The sequence below is a fragment of the Micropterus dolomieu genome, linkage group LG08 (genome assembly GCF_021292245.1).
Source record: "Micropterus dolomieu isolate WLL.071019.BEF.003 ecotype Adirondacks linkage group LG08, ASM2129224v1, whole genome shotgun sequence".
Taxonomy (NCBI): Eukaryota; Metazoa; Chordata; class Actinopteri; order Centrarchiformes; family Centrarchidae; genus Micropterus; species Micropterus dolomieu.
Window position 1 is genome coordinate 24,059,067 of NC_060157.1, and position 16,966 is coordinate 24,076,032.

General features: G+C 39.7%; 1 protein-coding gene across 1 annotated transcript in view; it reads right to left on the minus strand.

The window, feature by feature from the left end:
• Positions 1 to 3,081: 3,081 nt before the first annotated feature.
• xpc (xeroderma pigmentosum, complementation group C) overlaps positions 3,082 to 16,966 on the minus strand; it is a 24,581-nt gene continuing 10,696 nt past the window's right edge. Inside the window, exons 6-14 of the mRNA XM_046057466.1 lie at positions 16,816 to 16,936; positions 16,600 to 16,689; positions 14,010 to 14,876; positions 12,773 to 12,933; positions 9,833 to 9,914; positions 5,165 to 5,296; positions 4,776 to 4,945; positions 4,007 to 4,100; positions 3,082 to 3,825 (exon numbers count right to left, since the gene is read on the minus strand). Of these exons, the coding sequence (XP_045913422.1) occupies positions 3,493 to 3,825; positions 4,007 to 4,100; positions 4,776 to 4,945; positions 5,165 to 5,296; positions 9,833 to 9,914; positions 12,773 to 12,933; positions 14,010 to 14,876; positions 16,600 to 16,689; positions 16,816 to 16,936 (2,050 nt within the window). The 3' untranslated portion in view covers positions 3,082 to 3,492. The remainder of the gene's footprint in view (positions 3,826 to 4,006; positions 4,101 to 4,775; positions 4,946 to 5,164; positions 5,297 to 9,832; positions 9,915 to 12,772; positions 12,934 to 14,009; positions 14,877 to 16,599; positions 16,690 to 16,815; positions 16,937 to 16,966) is intronic.

A 16,966-nucleotide genomic window follows, 5' to 3' on the forward strand; every position in this document is an offset into this window, starting at 1 on the left:
GAGTGTTGCATTTTCAGATTTTGAGAAAGGAGAGGCTGGGTCCAAATCAGAATTAACAAAAAGATTTAATTACAAAATTGGCGAATAAAAAGACAGCATTACAGACCAAACAAATAACACTGCAGTGGACTGAAAAGTTGAGTTGAGTCACTAATGAGTTGTTTCTATCCTCCAGGTACGTGGGCGGGTCCTTTTTCCTCCACATGGCTTAGGTCCATAGTCATTGGTCGTTTGGTTAGCTTCTTCCTCACCCAATTAAGAAGGGTGTACCTTACTGTTCTTCGTTACTTTTGGTCAAACAAGAGAGCGCCGATCCCAGACGTGAAACCCCACTTTGATCTTACAGGAACAAACAGTCTTTGCTCTATCAACTAGTCAGACAGCACAACAGGAGGTGTCTCTTAAACGGTCGACACCCAATCTTAGATCTCTATGAAAAAGTTAAACAAAAGAATCCTTCTGGCACTAAAGAAAGAGGTGTCAGTTTCCTTCACATTACAAAGAGGAGATAAACAATGGTTTAATTAACATTCTAATTAAATTGTCTAGCCTAAACCCCCCCCCCAGTATTACATTTGAAAAAACACTGAAATACATTTGGTAAAAACTTTGTTGTAAAATTTTAAACTCTACAGGAGTTAGAGGTGTTATAAGAGGAAGTGTTCTCGGAAGAGATGAGTTTTCAAGAGCTTCATGAAGTTAGAGAGGGACGCTGCTGCTCTGATGGCGTGTGGTAGTTCCACTATTGTGGTCTCACAGATTAGAACAGCCGGGACTGGGATTGCTTTCTGTGAAGGGATGGCAGAGCCAGGTGGCGTTTGTTGGAGGAGCGTAGCAGGCGAGAAAGAACGTAAGTTTGTATTATGGAGTTTAGGTAGATGGGTGCAGACCCAGTAGTCACTCTGTATGCAAGCATTAGTGACTTGAATTTGATTCTGGAGGCCACGGGAAGCCAGTGGAGGTCACTGAGTAATGGAGTGACATGAGTCCTTTTGGGCTGATCAAAAATCAGACGCGCTGCTGCGTTCTGAACCATTCACCACACAAGCTGGAAGACCTGCTAGGAGGGCATTGCAATAGTCGAGGTGAGAGATAACCATGGCCTGTACCAGAGGCTGGGTGGCGTACTGTAGGGCCTGATTTTCATTATGTTGTATAGAGCGAAGCGGCATGACCGAGAGACAGCAGCAACATGGTCTGAAAAGGACAGCTGGTCATCAATCATGACACCCAAGTTTCTCACCACTCTGGTTGGAGTGTTGATAGTCAGTTTGTATAAACTGCCCCTGCTTTCTTTGGCTATAGGTGGCACAGGTAGGCCTGAAAGTGCTGTGGCTCTGCAACTGGATGGAAACACTGCACTAAAGTGGTTTTAGAACAGATGGATTTATAAATAAACAATGCATCACACTCTGCTGTGCTTCTCAGCCGCATCTGAGAGAAGCAGAGGGTCAAACCTGTGGAGTTAGTGCATTGTAATTGGTCTTGAAATGCTGAGGAGGAAGATGAATCGGCATCAAATGCAACAGTTCAGTCAGTTGTTATTTGTGCAAAATTACAAATATATTACTTATATATAAATAATTTTCACTGTAAGGAATGCCTGTGGACTTTTCTTGACAAATATTTAAACCAAGATAGAAATCAATTAGAATTCATGTAGCAAGAATATTACTTTTTTAAACATAAAATAAACCTAAAGATTTACCAGCACATACAGACACACACATTTTACTGCAAGTGTTAAAGTATCAGATGCAGATGGTTTTTGGAAAACTAGTTGCATGTGTGTGTCCTTGAGATCCATTAAGAATACTGGGTAAGCTCTGTCTGGATGTCCCTCAGATCAACACAAATAAAAAATTTCCCACGGTCAAATGAGGAAGGAAATTTGAAAACCAAAATAAAAGTTTTTTGCACTTTGGCTGTGTGAAGCAAGGTGTTTTTTGATTTTTATGCTAGATTTGATGTCCACTTAATGTAGGAACAAACGCAGACAGCAAAATCTATTTTTAAAAAAGACTACATTAATAATAGTTGCTTTTATTTCTTTAAAAAAATAGGGATGTAGCAGTCTAATAATGAGAGAGAGAAAAGAGGATTATAGTATTTTTGAGAAATCACGACACAGAGTATGTGAGATAAGCAGGTGTGGGCTTGGCTAGTACCTGGACGGGAGACCATCCATCCATCCATCCATCCATACCTCCTAGGAAAATTGAGTTGCTGCTGGAAGAGTAGGTGGGCCAGTAGGGGGTCGTTTTCCCTCTGGCCCTAACAAGAAAATCCCAATGCCCAAGTCCAGTGATGGGGACACTATGCTATAGGAGATGCCGTTCTTCAGATGAGACATTAAATAGAGGGCCTGACTCACGGGTCATTAAAGATCCCATGGTACTTAAGAGAAGGGGGTTCCCCGGTGTCCTGGCTTTCTCCAGCTGGCCTTCTAATCATCCCCCAGTGTAATTCACGCCATGTTTCCCTCCCTCTCCAACTGATGTCTGATGGCTCAAATGGCTGTCGTGCATCACCAAGGTGGGTGTTAGACATCGGTGGTGGTTGAGATGAATGAAAAGTCCAGCCAATAACAATGGCTGGTTGGGGAAACCCACTTATACAGAATGTGATTTTATTTTACAGTAGCAGGACAGAGTGTGGTAACAATCATTTCACAGCTTTTATGTGATGGAAGTTGTTAATTTTCAATTCAGCCATTAGCCTTATTGTTTGTAGCGTTGTTGGTACATGGGTTATTGTGTTTACTTGCCATTGATGAAAAGCCATCAATTCAAGTCAGCGTAAGCGCTATGAGGCGTTATGAATGGTGAGCTGAAATGGAAACCATGCCTACCTAGCTCAAACCAGCACGGTACTGGTCACGTTTTGGAGCACACCAATATTTGAAAGATGGCTGAGGGTATCACAGATACTCAGGTGAATGATGAACAGAGGCTCTTTATGCTATGTTATACACATGAAACTATAAGCACACTTCCCTGTTCTCACATTCACGATGAGTTTGTTCTCTCAACACAATTTGATAACACTCTTCTGCACAAAAGCACACATCAACATGCTGGATTTGATAGTCACTAAACATGTTTTATTCCACTGGCATCTTGGCATGTACTGTCTTTTATACTTTCATACAAAAAGCTACCAATAGAACATATGAGCTAATAGAAATATATACAGTAATGGAGACAAAGCAGGTTTAATCTATGTTTTATCACCACTATAAGAAACAGATCAATCTACAGATCATTTCACAACAAAACATTCCTCTCCTTTCGCTTTTTATAGTGTTATAGCTAAATGTTCCAGTGTTGACCAACCTTGCAAAAATGTATTTCAGATTTGTTTCGGACAAGACATACTTTATCCTGCTTCAAGGTATGTTGTGTGAACACTTCTAAAGAACGTGAGGAGCAGACATCCAAGTGCTTTTTTGAGAGCAAGGGATAATCGATCTTAATTTTTGTGTCTCTGACATCACACTTTCTCAAAAGGGAACAAATGTTTCTCTTGTCCTCTCTTTTCTCGTTTTGTCATTGTTTTCCTCTTCAGTTCGCTGATGCTCCCTCCACCCTCCTCTGCTTGTCTATTCTGGGGCCAGGACACCGCCAGAGTTTCAGATGCAGTCTTAGCTCCTGGACTTCCACACTCAACCGCCTCCTCATCAGATGAAAGTCCAGCACCCTTCTCTCTGTGCGCAAGGCTCACCAGTCCCTCGTTCTTCTTGCCGTAGCGCTGTTTAAGCTTTTCTCTGATCAGGAGCCCCTTCACCAGCAGAGCCCAGTTGGAGATAGTCCTCTTTTCTCTTTTCTGGAAAGTGGAAGAGAAGAAAAGGATATGTGGTGTGTTGGTGCCGAACAGGCTTTAATTAACTGGTTCTTCTCATATTAACTGAAAAATATCATAGAAAGTTATAAGCTTCTATTCAAAAATTCTCAAATGAGTTTAAAATAAAAAAAAAACACAAAAGAACGAAGTCAGTCAACCACACCTCTTTCTCCTTCTGTTTCTGAAGCTCTTGTTCTTCTACCCAGGCTGCTCTGAGAATCTCCTCATGCTCCTCACACACAATGTAACCGTCAGTCCTGAAACACACACACACACAAACATAAAATAATGTATTTGTTTTCTTTCTTTCTTTAGTAGCAGAAGAAACTATTAACATCCAGTGAGTACTTTTTACAATGTGCAGACTTTGGGTTGTCAAATATAAAAATATTAAGTATTCATATATAATACTTTGCAAATGTCCACAATGGAGAAGTTTTACGTGAGACAACAAAGAGTAAAAGAATAAAAAAGTAAACTTACTGAGTAGGCAACAGAAAATATATTAAATGAGCTGTAACTGTGCAGCAGTTTTTACAATATGTGGGAATCAAAACAAATGAATGACATGAAAACATGTTCACTGAGATCAATTCAGCTAAACTTGTAAAACAAGCTTTGAAAACTAAAAATATATTTTAAAATAACAACCCCATAGATAAGGGATTTGGAGACAGATACAGGTGTACTGTGAGTATGTGAGTGCAAATATCAAAAACCAACATGCTACCAACTGATATTTCTTCTCACAAAAACATCAGATAAAAGCAACTGTTACAAACGCCAACAATAGAAAGAGAAAAAAAAGTATTCATAGACAATGATTACAGTTGAGTAAAATCATTGCCATGCTCCTGTACTGATCACATTCCCCTACTTCCTGGTGTTTAATCGCTCCTGTCTCAGTTGGAGGTTTCTCAGTTTTGTCTTACACAGCATGCGAGTATCCTCCATGGAAGTCAAAGCCTGTGACCGCAGGGGCGGCGTCAATGTTCAGCTTCCTGGCCGTGCGGTGCAGGTTGGGCAGCCTGAGGTGAACACAGCCCACCGGTAACATACAGGGCTTAAACAAGTAGACGTTACCGTAATCATTACGAGGAACCTAAAAGGGAACAAACATATAAACAACACTGTTGTAAAATGTTGAGCTTTGGGAACTTTGTCATTTTTCACCTCTGCTTTCTTCATTTATAAGCAAATATTTTCTTCTGAAATTCTTGGTTGTTCATAAAATATGCATTCATTTTTTCAGCTATATTTTTATATTTGCCTCAGTGACTCTTTCCTCACAGTTATCATTAAAGTCCACAAAGACGGATACCTTCCCATCCACAGCTATAGGCGGCTGGTACTCTTCAGTCTGCCATTCTCCAAACAGAGGCAGGTCATTTTCATCCTTCAGCTCAGACATCATCCTGGCCTTACGTGAACGATTAGAGAAACCCTTCACTTTCTGAAAGAGTGACGCAGAGGCATGATTATATACAGTACATTGTCTCATTATGTACTTAGTTCAGACCATTCAACTACCAAACATACTGGTTTGAGTCATACCACTGAATAGTTTTAATATATTACTGTTACTACAGAGTCTGGACATCTAAAAGCATAAAACCCACATCCATGTCAGTATAGACATGAAAAAGTGTTTGGCCCTTTCCTAATTTCTTATTCTTTTTGCATGTTTGTCACACTGAAATGTTTCAGATCATCAAACAAATTGAAATATTAGACAAAGACAACACGAGTAAACACAAAATACAGTTTTTAAATGAAGGTTTTTATTATTAAAGGGAAAAAAATCCAAACCTACATGGCCCTGTGTGAAAAAATGATTGCACCCTAAACCCAATATCTGGCTGGGCCACCCTGAGCAGCAACTGCAATCAAGTGTTTGCCATAACTGGCTATGAGTCTTTTACAGTGCTGTGGAGGAATTATAGCCCACTCATTTTTGCAGAATTGTTGTAATTCAGCCACATTGGAGGGTTTTCGAGCCATGACCACTTTTTTAAAGGTCATACCACAACATCCCAATGAGATTCAGGTCAGGACTTTGACAACTCCAAAGTCTTCATTTTGTTTTTCTCAAGCCATTCAGAGATGGACTTGCTGGTGTGTTTTGGATCATTGTCCTGCTGCAGAACCCACGTGCGCTTCAGCTTGAGACAGATGGCGCCTTCCTTCAGGATTTTTTGGTAGACAGCAGAATTCATGGTTCCATTTACCACAGCAAGTCTTCCAGGTCCCGAAGCAGCAAAACAGCCCCAGACCTTCACACTACCACCACTATTTTACTGTTGGTATGATGTTCCCTTTCTGAAATGTTGTTAATTTTACACCAGATGTAATGGGACACACCTTCCAAAAAAGTTCAACTTTTGTCTCGTCAGTCCACAGAGTATTTTCCCAAAAGTCTTGGGGATCATCAAGATGTTTTCTGGCAAACCTGAGATGAGCTTTTATGTTCCTTTTGGTCAGCAGTGGTTTTTGTCTTGGAACTCTCATTTTTGCCCTTTGTCTCTTTCTTATGGTGGAGTCATGAACACTGATCTTAAGTGAGGCAAGTGAAGCCTGCAGTTCTTTGGATGTTGTTGTGGGATTTTTTGTGACCTAAATCTCATTTACTCTGTTTCTCATTTGTTCCTGAATTTCTTTGGCTCACAGCACGATATCTAGCTTTTGAGATTCTTTTGGTCTACTCACTTTGTCAGGCAGGCCCTGTTTAAGTGATTCCTTGATTGAGAACAGGTGTGGCAGTAATCAGGCCTGGGTGTGGTTAGAGAAACTGAACTCTGCTTTCCAAAGATGGGATTTATGTTTTAACAGGGGGGCAATCACTTTTTCCAAACAGGGACATGTAGGTTTGTTTTTTCCCCCTTAATAATAAAAACCTTCATTTTAAAACTGCATTGTGTTTACTTGTGTCATCTTTGTCTAATATTTCAATTTGTTTTATGATGTTAAACATTTAAGTGTGACAAACATGCAAATAAAATAAGAAATCAGGAAGGGGGGCAAACACAAATTCTCTCAACTATACAAAGGAAAAAGTATATGAACCCTTTGGAATTACCTGGATTTCTGCATCAGTTGGTGTAATGATCCAATGTGATCTGATCTTCATCTAAGTCAACAATAGACAAATACAGTCTGCTTAAACTAATGCCAGACAAACAATTATATGTTTTCATGTTTTTATTGAACACACCATGTTACCATTCACAGTGCAGGGTATGTGAACCTTTGATTACAATAATAATCACAACAATTAGTCATTTAGCTGACTCTTTTATCCAAAGCGACTGACAATTGCTATATATGTGTCAGAGGTTTCACGCCTCTGGAGCAACTGAAGTATATCAGAGTTGTGGCTTTGTAACAAAATCACTAATGATGAGGTAGGAATTGATAATTATGTTTTGAACAGAGCTGATAGGACATCAAGAGGGGGAGGTGTGGCTTCTTATGTTAATACAAATCTAATAAGTGTGTCTCTGCTAATGTTGCACCAACTAATTTTGAGTGTCTTTTCAATAACATCATCTTTCATTAAAACAAACTTACTTTAGGAAATATTTACAGACCTCACTCTGCGCCCACTGATTCCTTAAACTGTATTTTGGCTACTATTAATTCACTTAACAGACACAACGAATCTGATCATATTGGGAGACTTTATTTGTAACTGGTTGGATCGGTCTTCGTCAGGTGATAGAAATCTTTTAGGCAGGGTAAGCCTCACTCAGCTAATTAAAGAACCCACTAGAGTTGAGGCTTTAATTAATGCCACTTGTTGATGAGGCATGGAATTTCTTCCATACTGAGGTGAAAACTGTAATTGATAAACATGTTCCTGAGAGAACAATTAAAGTCAAAGGCTGGCATTTACCATGGATAAACTCTAAATTACTTCAACTATTGAAACAAAGCGCTAACGCTTGGGTTAAACATTATGTAACAATGTTCAGGAGGAATTTTGGACCATTTCTCTTGACAAATTTGTTTCAGTTCAGCAATATTCTTGGAACGTCTGGTGTAAATTGCTCTCCTGATGTCATGGCACAGCATCTTAATGGGGTTGAGGTCAGGACTCTGACTGGGCCACTCCAGAAAGCAAATTTTCTTCTGCTGAAGCCATTCTGTTTTTGATTTACTTCTGTGCTTTGGGTCGTTGTCCTGTTACATCACCCATCTTCTGTTGAGTTCCAATTGGCGGACAGATGGCCTTACCTTGTCCTGCAAAAATATTTGATAATCTTTGGAATAAATTTTTTCATCGATGATAGTAACTCCTCCAAGCCCTGAAGCAGCAAAGCAGCCCTAAACCATGATTCCCCCACCACCATGTACTCTCATGAACTCTATTCTTGTAGTTTTGTTACATATCGTAGGGTCGTCAATAGAGATGTTTCCATGTTCCAGAGATTTCAGGATTCTTCTTGACCTCATTGAGCATTCTGCGGTGCGCTCATGCAGTCATCTTTGCAGGGCTGTCACTCCCAGGAAGAGTAGCAAGAGTGCTGAACTTTCTCCATTTATAAATAATTTGTCTTACCGTTGACTGATGAACACCAAAGATACTTCTGTAACCCTTTCCAGCTTCATGCAAGCCAACAATTCTTAATCTTAGGTCTTCTGAGAGCTTTTGTTCGAGGCATGGTTCACATCAGGCAATGCTTCAAGAGAATAGCAAAATTAGAATTGATGTGGTTTTTTTTATAGGGCAGGGCAGCTCTAACCAACACACCCAAACTCGTCTCATTGATTGGACTTCAATGTTGGCTGACTCCTGACTCCATGTTCCCTGCCAAGGGGTTCACCTACTTTTTCCATCATGAACAATGAATGTTTACACGGTGTGTTCAATAAAAACATAACATATAATTGTTTGTGTGGTATTAGTTTAAGCAGACTGTGTTTGTCAATCTGATCTTCTCAAAAAGAAGATCAGATCACATTTTATGACCAATTTATGCAGAAATCCAGGTAACACCAAAGGGTTCACAAACATATTCCTGCGACTGTATACAAATGGAAATAGTAAGATAACTTTCTGTGTTTTCTTTTAAAGCACAATTTGTACGTTTCACATTAGCATTGTATCTAATTCGGTGGTTCGCAAACATTTTCTTTCAAAACCAGAAAGACAAAAAAAATGCATGCCCCCCCACCCTAGCATAAGGGGACTTAATTTTTTATCAATCTTTAACAATACGTCCAATCGAAATATAACAAAATAGACTTACTAGCAACAGAACCGATTGGCTCACAGACCGACTGAGATTTAATAACGTCATTGCTCCCCAAAGTCTTACAGTCTACATATGCACATATGCAGCAAAACATCACTGTCATAATAAAAAATTGTTCCTACGAGTTCAGCAGCTATGTTGACAACTCATATCAACCCACACTCACATTAAATCATTCTTCAACTTAAGAACTTAGCTTTGCAAAACTACAAATTTAACTTCATGAAATGTGTGGCTGGCTTTGCACGACATGCAAAAGGTTTTAGATCCAGATACAATACTAACCGTGTCCTGCTTTATATAATCAGCCGAAAAATACAGTAACTTAAGGCCAATCCATTGAGGCCACTCTATCTGTTACATGCGTGAGACAGAATATAACAGTAGCTGAACATTAGAAGGCAAAGCTGCATGTCATGAGTTGCATTTAAAAAAATATAAAAAGTCAGTATCTACACCAAGGAATGTTTCCTCACAGAACTAATCAACCAGACCTCATTCACTTTAATATTAGGAAGGAATCCATGATGGAAGAAAGGTGGTTGTAAGCTCTGTTAAAATGGTGTGTTTAGTGGTTGTACGATCATCAGTGATGTGTTGATGAGAGGAATAGAAAAGTAACAGAAATAACAGAAAAGTAAACAAACAGCCACAAACTGAAAGAAGAGAACTGATATATGTAAGAGAAAAAAAGACAAAAAATAATAAGATTAGAGAGAAGTAGTGTCTCTCACCTTGTATGGCTCCTCTCCTAGTCTGACAGTTCGTGCTTCTTTCAGCCATGTGTCTCTGGAATGGAGGGTGTGCACACAATCCCTAAGAAGAATGAAGATTTACTGATATTAAAAATAATGAGAAATATTTTATCTATCATACAAATATTCTCATTCGCCTGAAGAATTTAAGGCTTTGCTCATGGCTTGAGCCCAATGCAGACATATATTGGTTGTAAGATGCATTTTCATTCTAGGTGTGAACAAATAACAGTCAACAGCAGATGTAATTCACAGCAAGCTAATCACTACATCTTACAGCACGTGGCAGTTTAAAGGTAGGGTAGGTAAGTTTGAGAAACTGCTAGATTTTTAAAGTATCCAACAGAAAAACCCCCCACTCTCTCCCGTCATTATCATTTAAGACGCTGTTTTTTCCGCCAAATAAAAAGTATTTTGTCTTTTTGTGTGTGTGCATAATTTGGTCTCTCCTTATCAGGCTGAACCAACTACCATGACTAGTTAAATGCACACTGTTCATACACTGTTAGTTTAATTATTTACATTATGTCAGGAAGCAGGAGGAGTTCTTAAGCATGATATACTGTGTGTAGCTATTTATTTTTAAACATATTAGCATTAATCATTCAGTCATTTCTTCAGTGTTGTCACATGAAAAGATATAGTCAAATATTTGCAAAGATGTGAGGGGTTTACTTACTTTTGAGAGATACTGTAGCTACAATAAATTTTGTAACCTGTAAGTTGATGATTGTGTAATGCAATGCGCTTACTGCCTCAGATGCTGCTTTTTTTTTTTTTTACCTGGTCCTGCCCAGCAGCCTGGTATGCAGTATGAGCATCTGGATACCATGTTGTGCCAGTCAGATTTTGCTTTAACAAAGGAGTTTTAATTTAGTCCTTTATCGTCTTTATTAATTATTTAATTATGTGTGTGTATATCTTTGTCACCAGGCCAAACCCCCGCTTAAAGTCAAGCAGAAATACCAAACTTAAAATGTTTATTCTGGGAACATTCCTGGCTACTCTTGCTATAAAGGTGTCACTTGGCGACACTTTCAAGGAGGACAAAAAGGTCATGTAACCCACACGAGAGTGGTCAGAAGCCATAAAACTGAGACTTCAAAACACACACGTACAACAAATGCTGCCCACTCCTTTATTCGCGCTGATGAGTGAACTGATAAAAGGAGATCACCAGACATCCCAAAATCTCTTCCAACAGTATTGGAAGAGATATTCATTTTAACAGCAAGAGTGTTTACAACAGCAAAACTACTACATAAACTGTATAACTGGATATACATATAAAAATGTTAGTGTAAATGTAAAATAAATAATATTCCTGAAGAAGAAAGGGCCCGATTACATTACAGAAAAGGGTATGAAATGTTAAGGTCAAAGATTGATGCTAGTTTATTTATTTAGATTTATGATTAGACATATAGTCAATAAAATATATAAAATATATCTCAGATTCACAATACAATATATAAAATCATTATTACAATATTGCATACCGTAGACACCCAAGCAAACAACACACAGACACACCTCTGTCTTTAGATTTTTCTGTCTCACTCTTACCCCTGCCATGGCCACCCTCATCCTTTCCCCCGTTAATGTTTCCTTCTCATGTTAAACCCACACTTTGTTGAATCTGGTATCTACCTGCAGCTCTTGTTATTCAGCAGTCTCTGTGAGCGTCTCCTGCTTATTTTCTCGTAGCAGTCACGTCAGCCTACAGTGTTTTAAAAGGTAGAGCTGGGAAATCCCTGCGTTTCTTTTTCAAAACTGCCTTTGCAGATGTATCGATACAGAAGCATCTGTATACGCATATCAGCAAGGAATACACAACAATATAATTCTGTATAGATATTTTGAGAACAGCCCTATTTAAATCCTTGTTCGATGTGCTCTTTTTATACTTTGAGCACCTGCCCTTCCAAAGGTCTCTGCACAGCCCTGAATCTACGAGTTGATGTTGACATTCTCCTAAATCAAGACAAAGTATGAGGAGGAGATACAACTGAATTAACAACACAATCCAAAATAAGATCACCCCACAGTTTTCACATTCAGTTTAAAGTACTAGATTACGACCGATTTATCGTTTTGCAGATATTATCGGCTGATATAAGTTGATTGCAGATATATCTGCATTGCCGTTTATAACAGCCGATATGACTATTAAAAAAGAGAGACAGATTATTAAAAAAGAGAAACAGTCCAGTAGTCCGCAGTCTACCGGAGCTCAGAGCCAGTGTTCTGTCGATTTATGCTACCTATCGAGATGTGCTACTTAGCGGTTCTGTGCATGCGCGCGACCCACAAGCGTGGTCTGTTTCCACGCCCATAAATCTGTGGAACCTTGCTGTTGGGCATGCCGTCGAGACAGTGGCTGATCGTCAGCAATATCAAAAAGAAAATAATTATTAGTCTATCAGAATACGCTACCCCTGCTATAAAGACGGCATAATAATAATATAGTATTTCAACATGCTCCCCATCTCCTTACAGTACACATGGAGTGAGTAGTAAAGATATTTTGCAAATCCGGCCATTGAATACCTGCTGTTGTATGATGTTTGTGTATACTTTTGTGTTTACTCAGCTCATCACCTTCTTTGTGATTAAGCAACTGATGGTGGTTGCTGTTTTATTGTTGTTTAATAATGTCTTTATATAGCACAGCAACATTTATTGTGTAAATCTGGCTGTCCTATATTTTGTTTATGTTTTCTTACATGATTATTATTCCTCTCACATATAAATATTGTATGTTCATCAAACTATACTTATTTTTAAGGGCCATAATCATGTAAGAAAACACAACCAACGTACATTTTAGGATATATCATGCAGATCTTTTTCAAATGGGTGTTGAGGGTAGTAGGTTTACTTACAATATATTCATGGATGGTTTTTTTTACTACTGACCTGGAGTACACTGGCTCTCCTCTGCAGTATCCCAGTACAGTGGCTGATGAAGGGTAGATAGCTTCATATTTCAGCAGGTGTCTCTTTAAGGCATAGAGCGGGTGGTTCTTATACTCGCCTACTGAGATTGGCATCGGTTTGTTCAGCAGCTTGTTTTGAAGCTGGGTGGCCAACATGGGGAAAACACAGAGAGAAAATGGGTGGTATCGGTAAGTATGCTGTGTGTGTGTGTGTATGTGTGTCTGTTTAACCAGTTGTGAGAAAAATGAGAAGCTCCTCGGTGGCAAAGAGGGAACCTTTTTATCTTTTTATGTATTTTACTTAAAATTACTGATTCCAAATTTTTACTTGCAGTAGACGGAGATCAAATCTTTTCATGCTTTGAATGAGCTGCTTTGGAAGTCCCTTTCCCTCACCGTCATTAATATGTATACCTGACTCATCTTACGATTTTAGCCAAAGCGACTTACAATTGCTATACAGTATGTCAGGGCAGAGGGAATGCATCTGGAGTAACTAGGGGTTAAGAATCGTGCTCAGGGACATGGATATGTCGCATGTGTCCCAGGTCTCTCACACCAAAGACGTCTTGCATCTTATCCTCTTCTCCATAACCAACCCCTATATCATTTACTACTTACACAGTAATGAGACTCACTGCGTGTGCTGCAGCTCAGTGTGTTGCTCCATCAGCGTTTTTGACGGCGTGCCTTCAAAAGCCGCTAGACGAGCATATGATGTGTGTTGGTTGCAAAGTGATACAGATTATGTATGGTTATGAAAGTAAAGGCTGGACTACAATCGAGTTGTTTTCAGGCAGTTGGGATGGACTTTGTGCTTTTTCACTTTGCAAACTTATCACAAGCACAAAAAATATATATAACACAATAAAGGAGAGGGAAAAATCCAAAGAGTTTAACATGACCGGTTTAAATTATCTGGGTCTATTTTTTATTCATTTGCTGTTCACTGATTTTTAGCTTAACTGTTTTCAGTTGTAAATAGGCAAAACCAGCGTGCTATTTTTGTATCATACCTCATAAAACTTTACTAGTGTCCTACAAATAAATACACAAAAAACAGTAATTCATTGGTAAGACAATAAAAAACTTGGTTATTAGTCGTCTACTGTCACTTAAAATTTTAACTTAATATTCTGTTAACATGAAGCACCAGAGCCAACAGTCTAGTATGTATGTGTAAAAAAACAAATGGACTTGTCTTTTTTCAGTCTCACCTCCTTGTCCTCCATTATGTCCCTCTCGTCCTCGGGCGCCAGGAACGGCTCAAGCGTTTCCTCCCACCAGTCTTCATCCACTCGTCTCTTCCTGGACGATGTCATCCAGGTGGGGTCATACTTCTTTCCCAGGTCCTTAATGAACCCGTCCCCGTCCAACGACACCACATATGTCACTGGCACTGTTGCATTCTGGGAGCAGAGATGAGGCATTCCGACACCATGCTCCACATCCACGCAAACCCAGGAAGAGTTCTTTTCCAGATACACCTCCAACCACTCGTCCGCTCCGTGCTCACCCTTCTTTTTCCCACTCCTATGCTTTGTTCCATTGCTTGTTGTTCTTTCTGCGTCGTCACGATCGTCTTGCCACTCGCATTCCTCCTCCTTTACCTGTTTTTTATCTGTTCTCTTTGAAGCTGTGGTTTTCTTGCTGTAGGCCACTTTGCCTTTGCTGTTCCTGTTCCCCATCTTCTTCTTTGTAGATTTAGCCTCACTATCTGAATCTTCACTGTCCTCTTCACTTGTTAACTGCAATTCCATGTCATCAGAAAGCCCCTGCTCCTCCATTTCCCCTTCACTGTTGCTCTCCTCCTTGTAGTTGACTTTTGAAGCAATGCTGCGGCGTTTTGAGTTCTTTGGCCTCTGCCCTCCTGATGTTATAGCCTTCTTCTCTTCCTCCTCATCGTCCTCCTTTATTACTTTTCTCTTTGCTTTCTTTCCTCCACTGTCTCCTTTGATCTTCAACCCTCCTGCTGGTCTCTTCGTACCAGGAGAGACCTTCGACTCAGGGGGGCTGCTCTTGGAGGTTCCGTGGCTTGTGTGGCTCTTTCCCGGGACATCAGCAGATGTTGTAACTCCTTTGCCCTGGAGAAAGGACAGCGATATTTAGATTATGTGTATATAATTTACATGTTTTGCAGAATAACTAGGGTGTTTTGTCTTTCCACAGATGAGCTTTGATAACTGACTGTGATACAGCAGACAATGGAGGAGTCATCGAAGAACTTCTGGAGGTGGCTCGTTGCCGAGTCAAAGTAAAAGTCAGAGGATAAGAAAGTGAAAGGCTGGACAGTGTCAAAAGCACTGGAGAAGTCAAAGAAAATGATCCTCACAGTGCTGTGTGGCTTCTCCAGGTGTGTAATCTCTGTGAAGCACATAGTAAGCTAAAAGTATTGGATAAACACAGCTAAAAGTACGGGATAAGCAGTCAAGAGACATCTAAAAGTAAGTTAATGAATAATGTAAATTAAGGGATGTGACGAGATTCCTTGTCAAGTTAAAAGCTGTCTTGTGAGACTCATGCAAACTGGGGTAGGGTATTGTTTAAAATTTTACGATACCAGTGCCAAAACCAATAGCCTTAAAGTGATACCAATACCAATAGAGTACTTCATTCGATACCTTGCATAAAATGTCACCTATTAGGCCATAGTAGTTGATTAGTAGCCTGTTATTATTTTTATTGTTGTTATGGACAAGCAAGGTGATGTATTTTATTTCTTTAATAACTGTTACATAAAAGTATTGTAGAAACTGTATCACATCCTCCTCATCCTAATTAGTTCACCCTCATTGAAAGACTTCCGCGAGTGTTTTTCTTTATTGGTGAGTGACAAACTTCCAAGTATAAAACGAGAAAGCACTCTGTTTAAACAAGTTACTTAACTACACTTAAGACTCAGACAGACTCAAACAGAGGAGAGCCAATCAAACTACACCTGAAGCAGCTGCAGCCGGAGGCTCTTTGAGTAAAATCAGCTGATTGGCCACAAAAGCCTTTAATTGATGTGATGGAACGCAGCGATCGATCAGTGACAAGTGATGTGAAATAAAAATGTACAGAGAAGTGTTAAATGATACCAGAAGATGAAACCAACAGAAAGCCAAGCTTGTGGTGATAAACTTGCAACAGTGACGAACATGCCTGAGACCGCAGCCGAAGTTGAGCGGCTGTTAAAATCGTGCATGGACTCGACACGTCTTCAGTTAGTTTTGTTTTTTAACCTCCTGTTCAGTCATCCTAGCATGCAGTCCCAGACAGGGTTTCTGTGTCTGTCAGGCACACATACACCCACATCCACACACATACAGACACACACACACACAAATTTAGGTTGTCCATTGTTGTCAACTTGTAGGTTCATCATTCTACATGTATACTAATTAGTAATTTATTTTAATTAAGTGTTATTATTTCCCTTCTCACGGCTGTGCTCTGTTGTTTATGTATTTTGCATGACTGTTTCTCTTCTTCATTCTCCCGCTGTAGTTTTCTCATGTTTTCTGTTGTCTCCTGATATCGACCCCCCCCCCCCCCCCCCCTTTTTTTTTTACCCCCCCCCCCCCCCGTGACAAATAAATACATAATTTAATTTTTTTTTAAAAAGCTGGTCCCAGTAGGCTTTAGGAGATTTCAAACATCCAAAAAACCTCAATGAAAACAATGAAAAAGTGTTTTCTTATGATTTTTAGTTCATCATTCTTCTCTTAAGTAGAAGGGCTAAGAGCAGAATTCTCTGTACATTAACTGCAGCCCTAAGTTTGCTGCAAAGTCTGTTGTGATAACATCAGCATCCTCTAAAGGTACCTTGGCTAATGGGAGTTTGAAAGATATCGGCTGCAAAGAAAGAACCAATCGGCTGAAGAGATGCAGAGACCTCAGGACCAACAGGAACAGCTGCAGGGAACACAACAAAACACACAAGAGCTTAATTATTTATTCAGTTAATTCTACCTTTGAATGTTCACTCAAAGGCTGTATTTCACTTCATTAAATGGATGAGTCTTGAGCCAAAATACCAACATGAGTCATCTCCTGGTGGTCTCTGGCTGACAGATTGGCCAGCCGCCTCTCCAGCAGAGCACAGGGGTCCGGACACTCTTCACAGGAAAGACTGGGGTTGAGAGTGAACGTTTCTCTAAACCTGGAAGGGAAAAGGGGGGGGGGGGGGGGG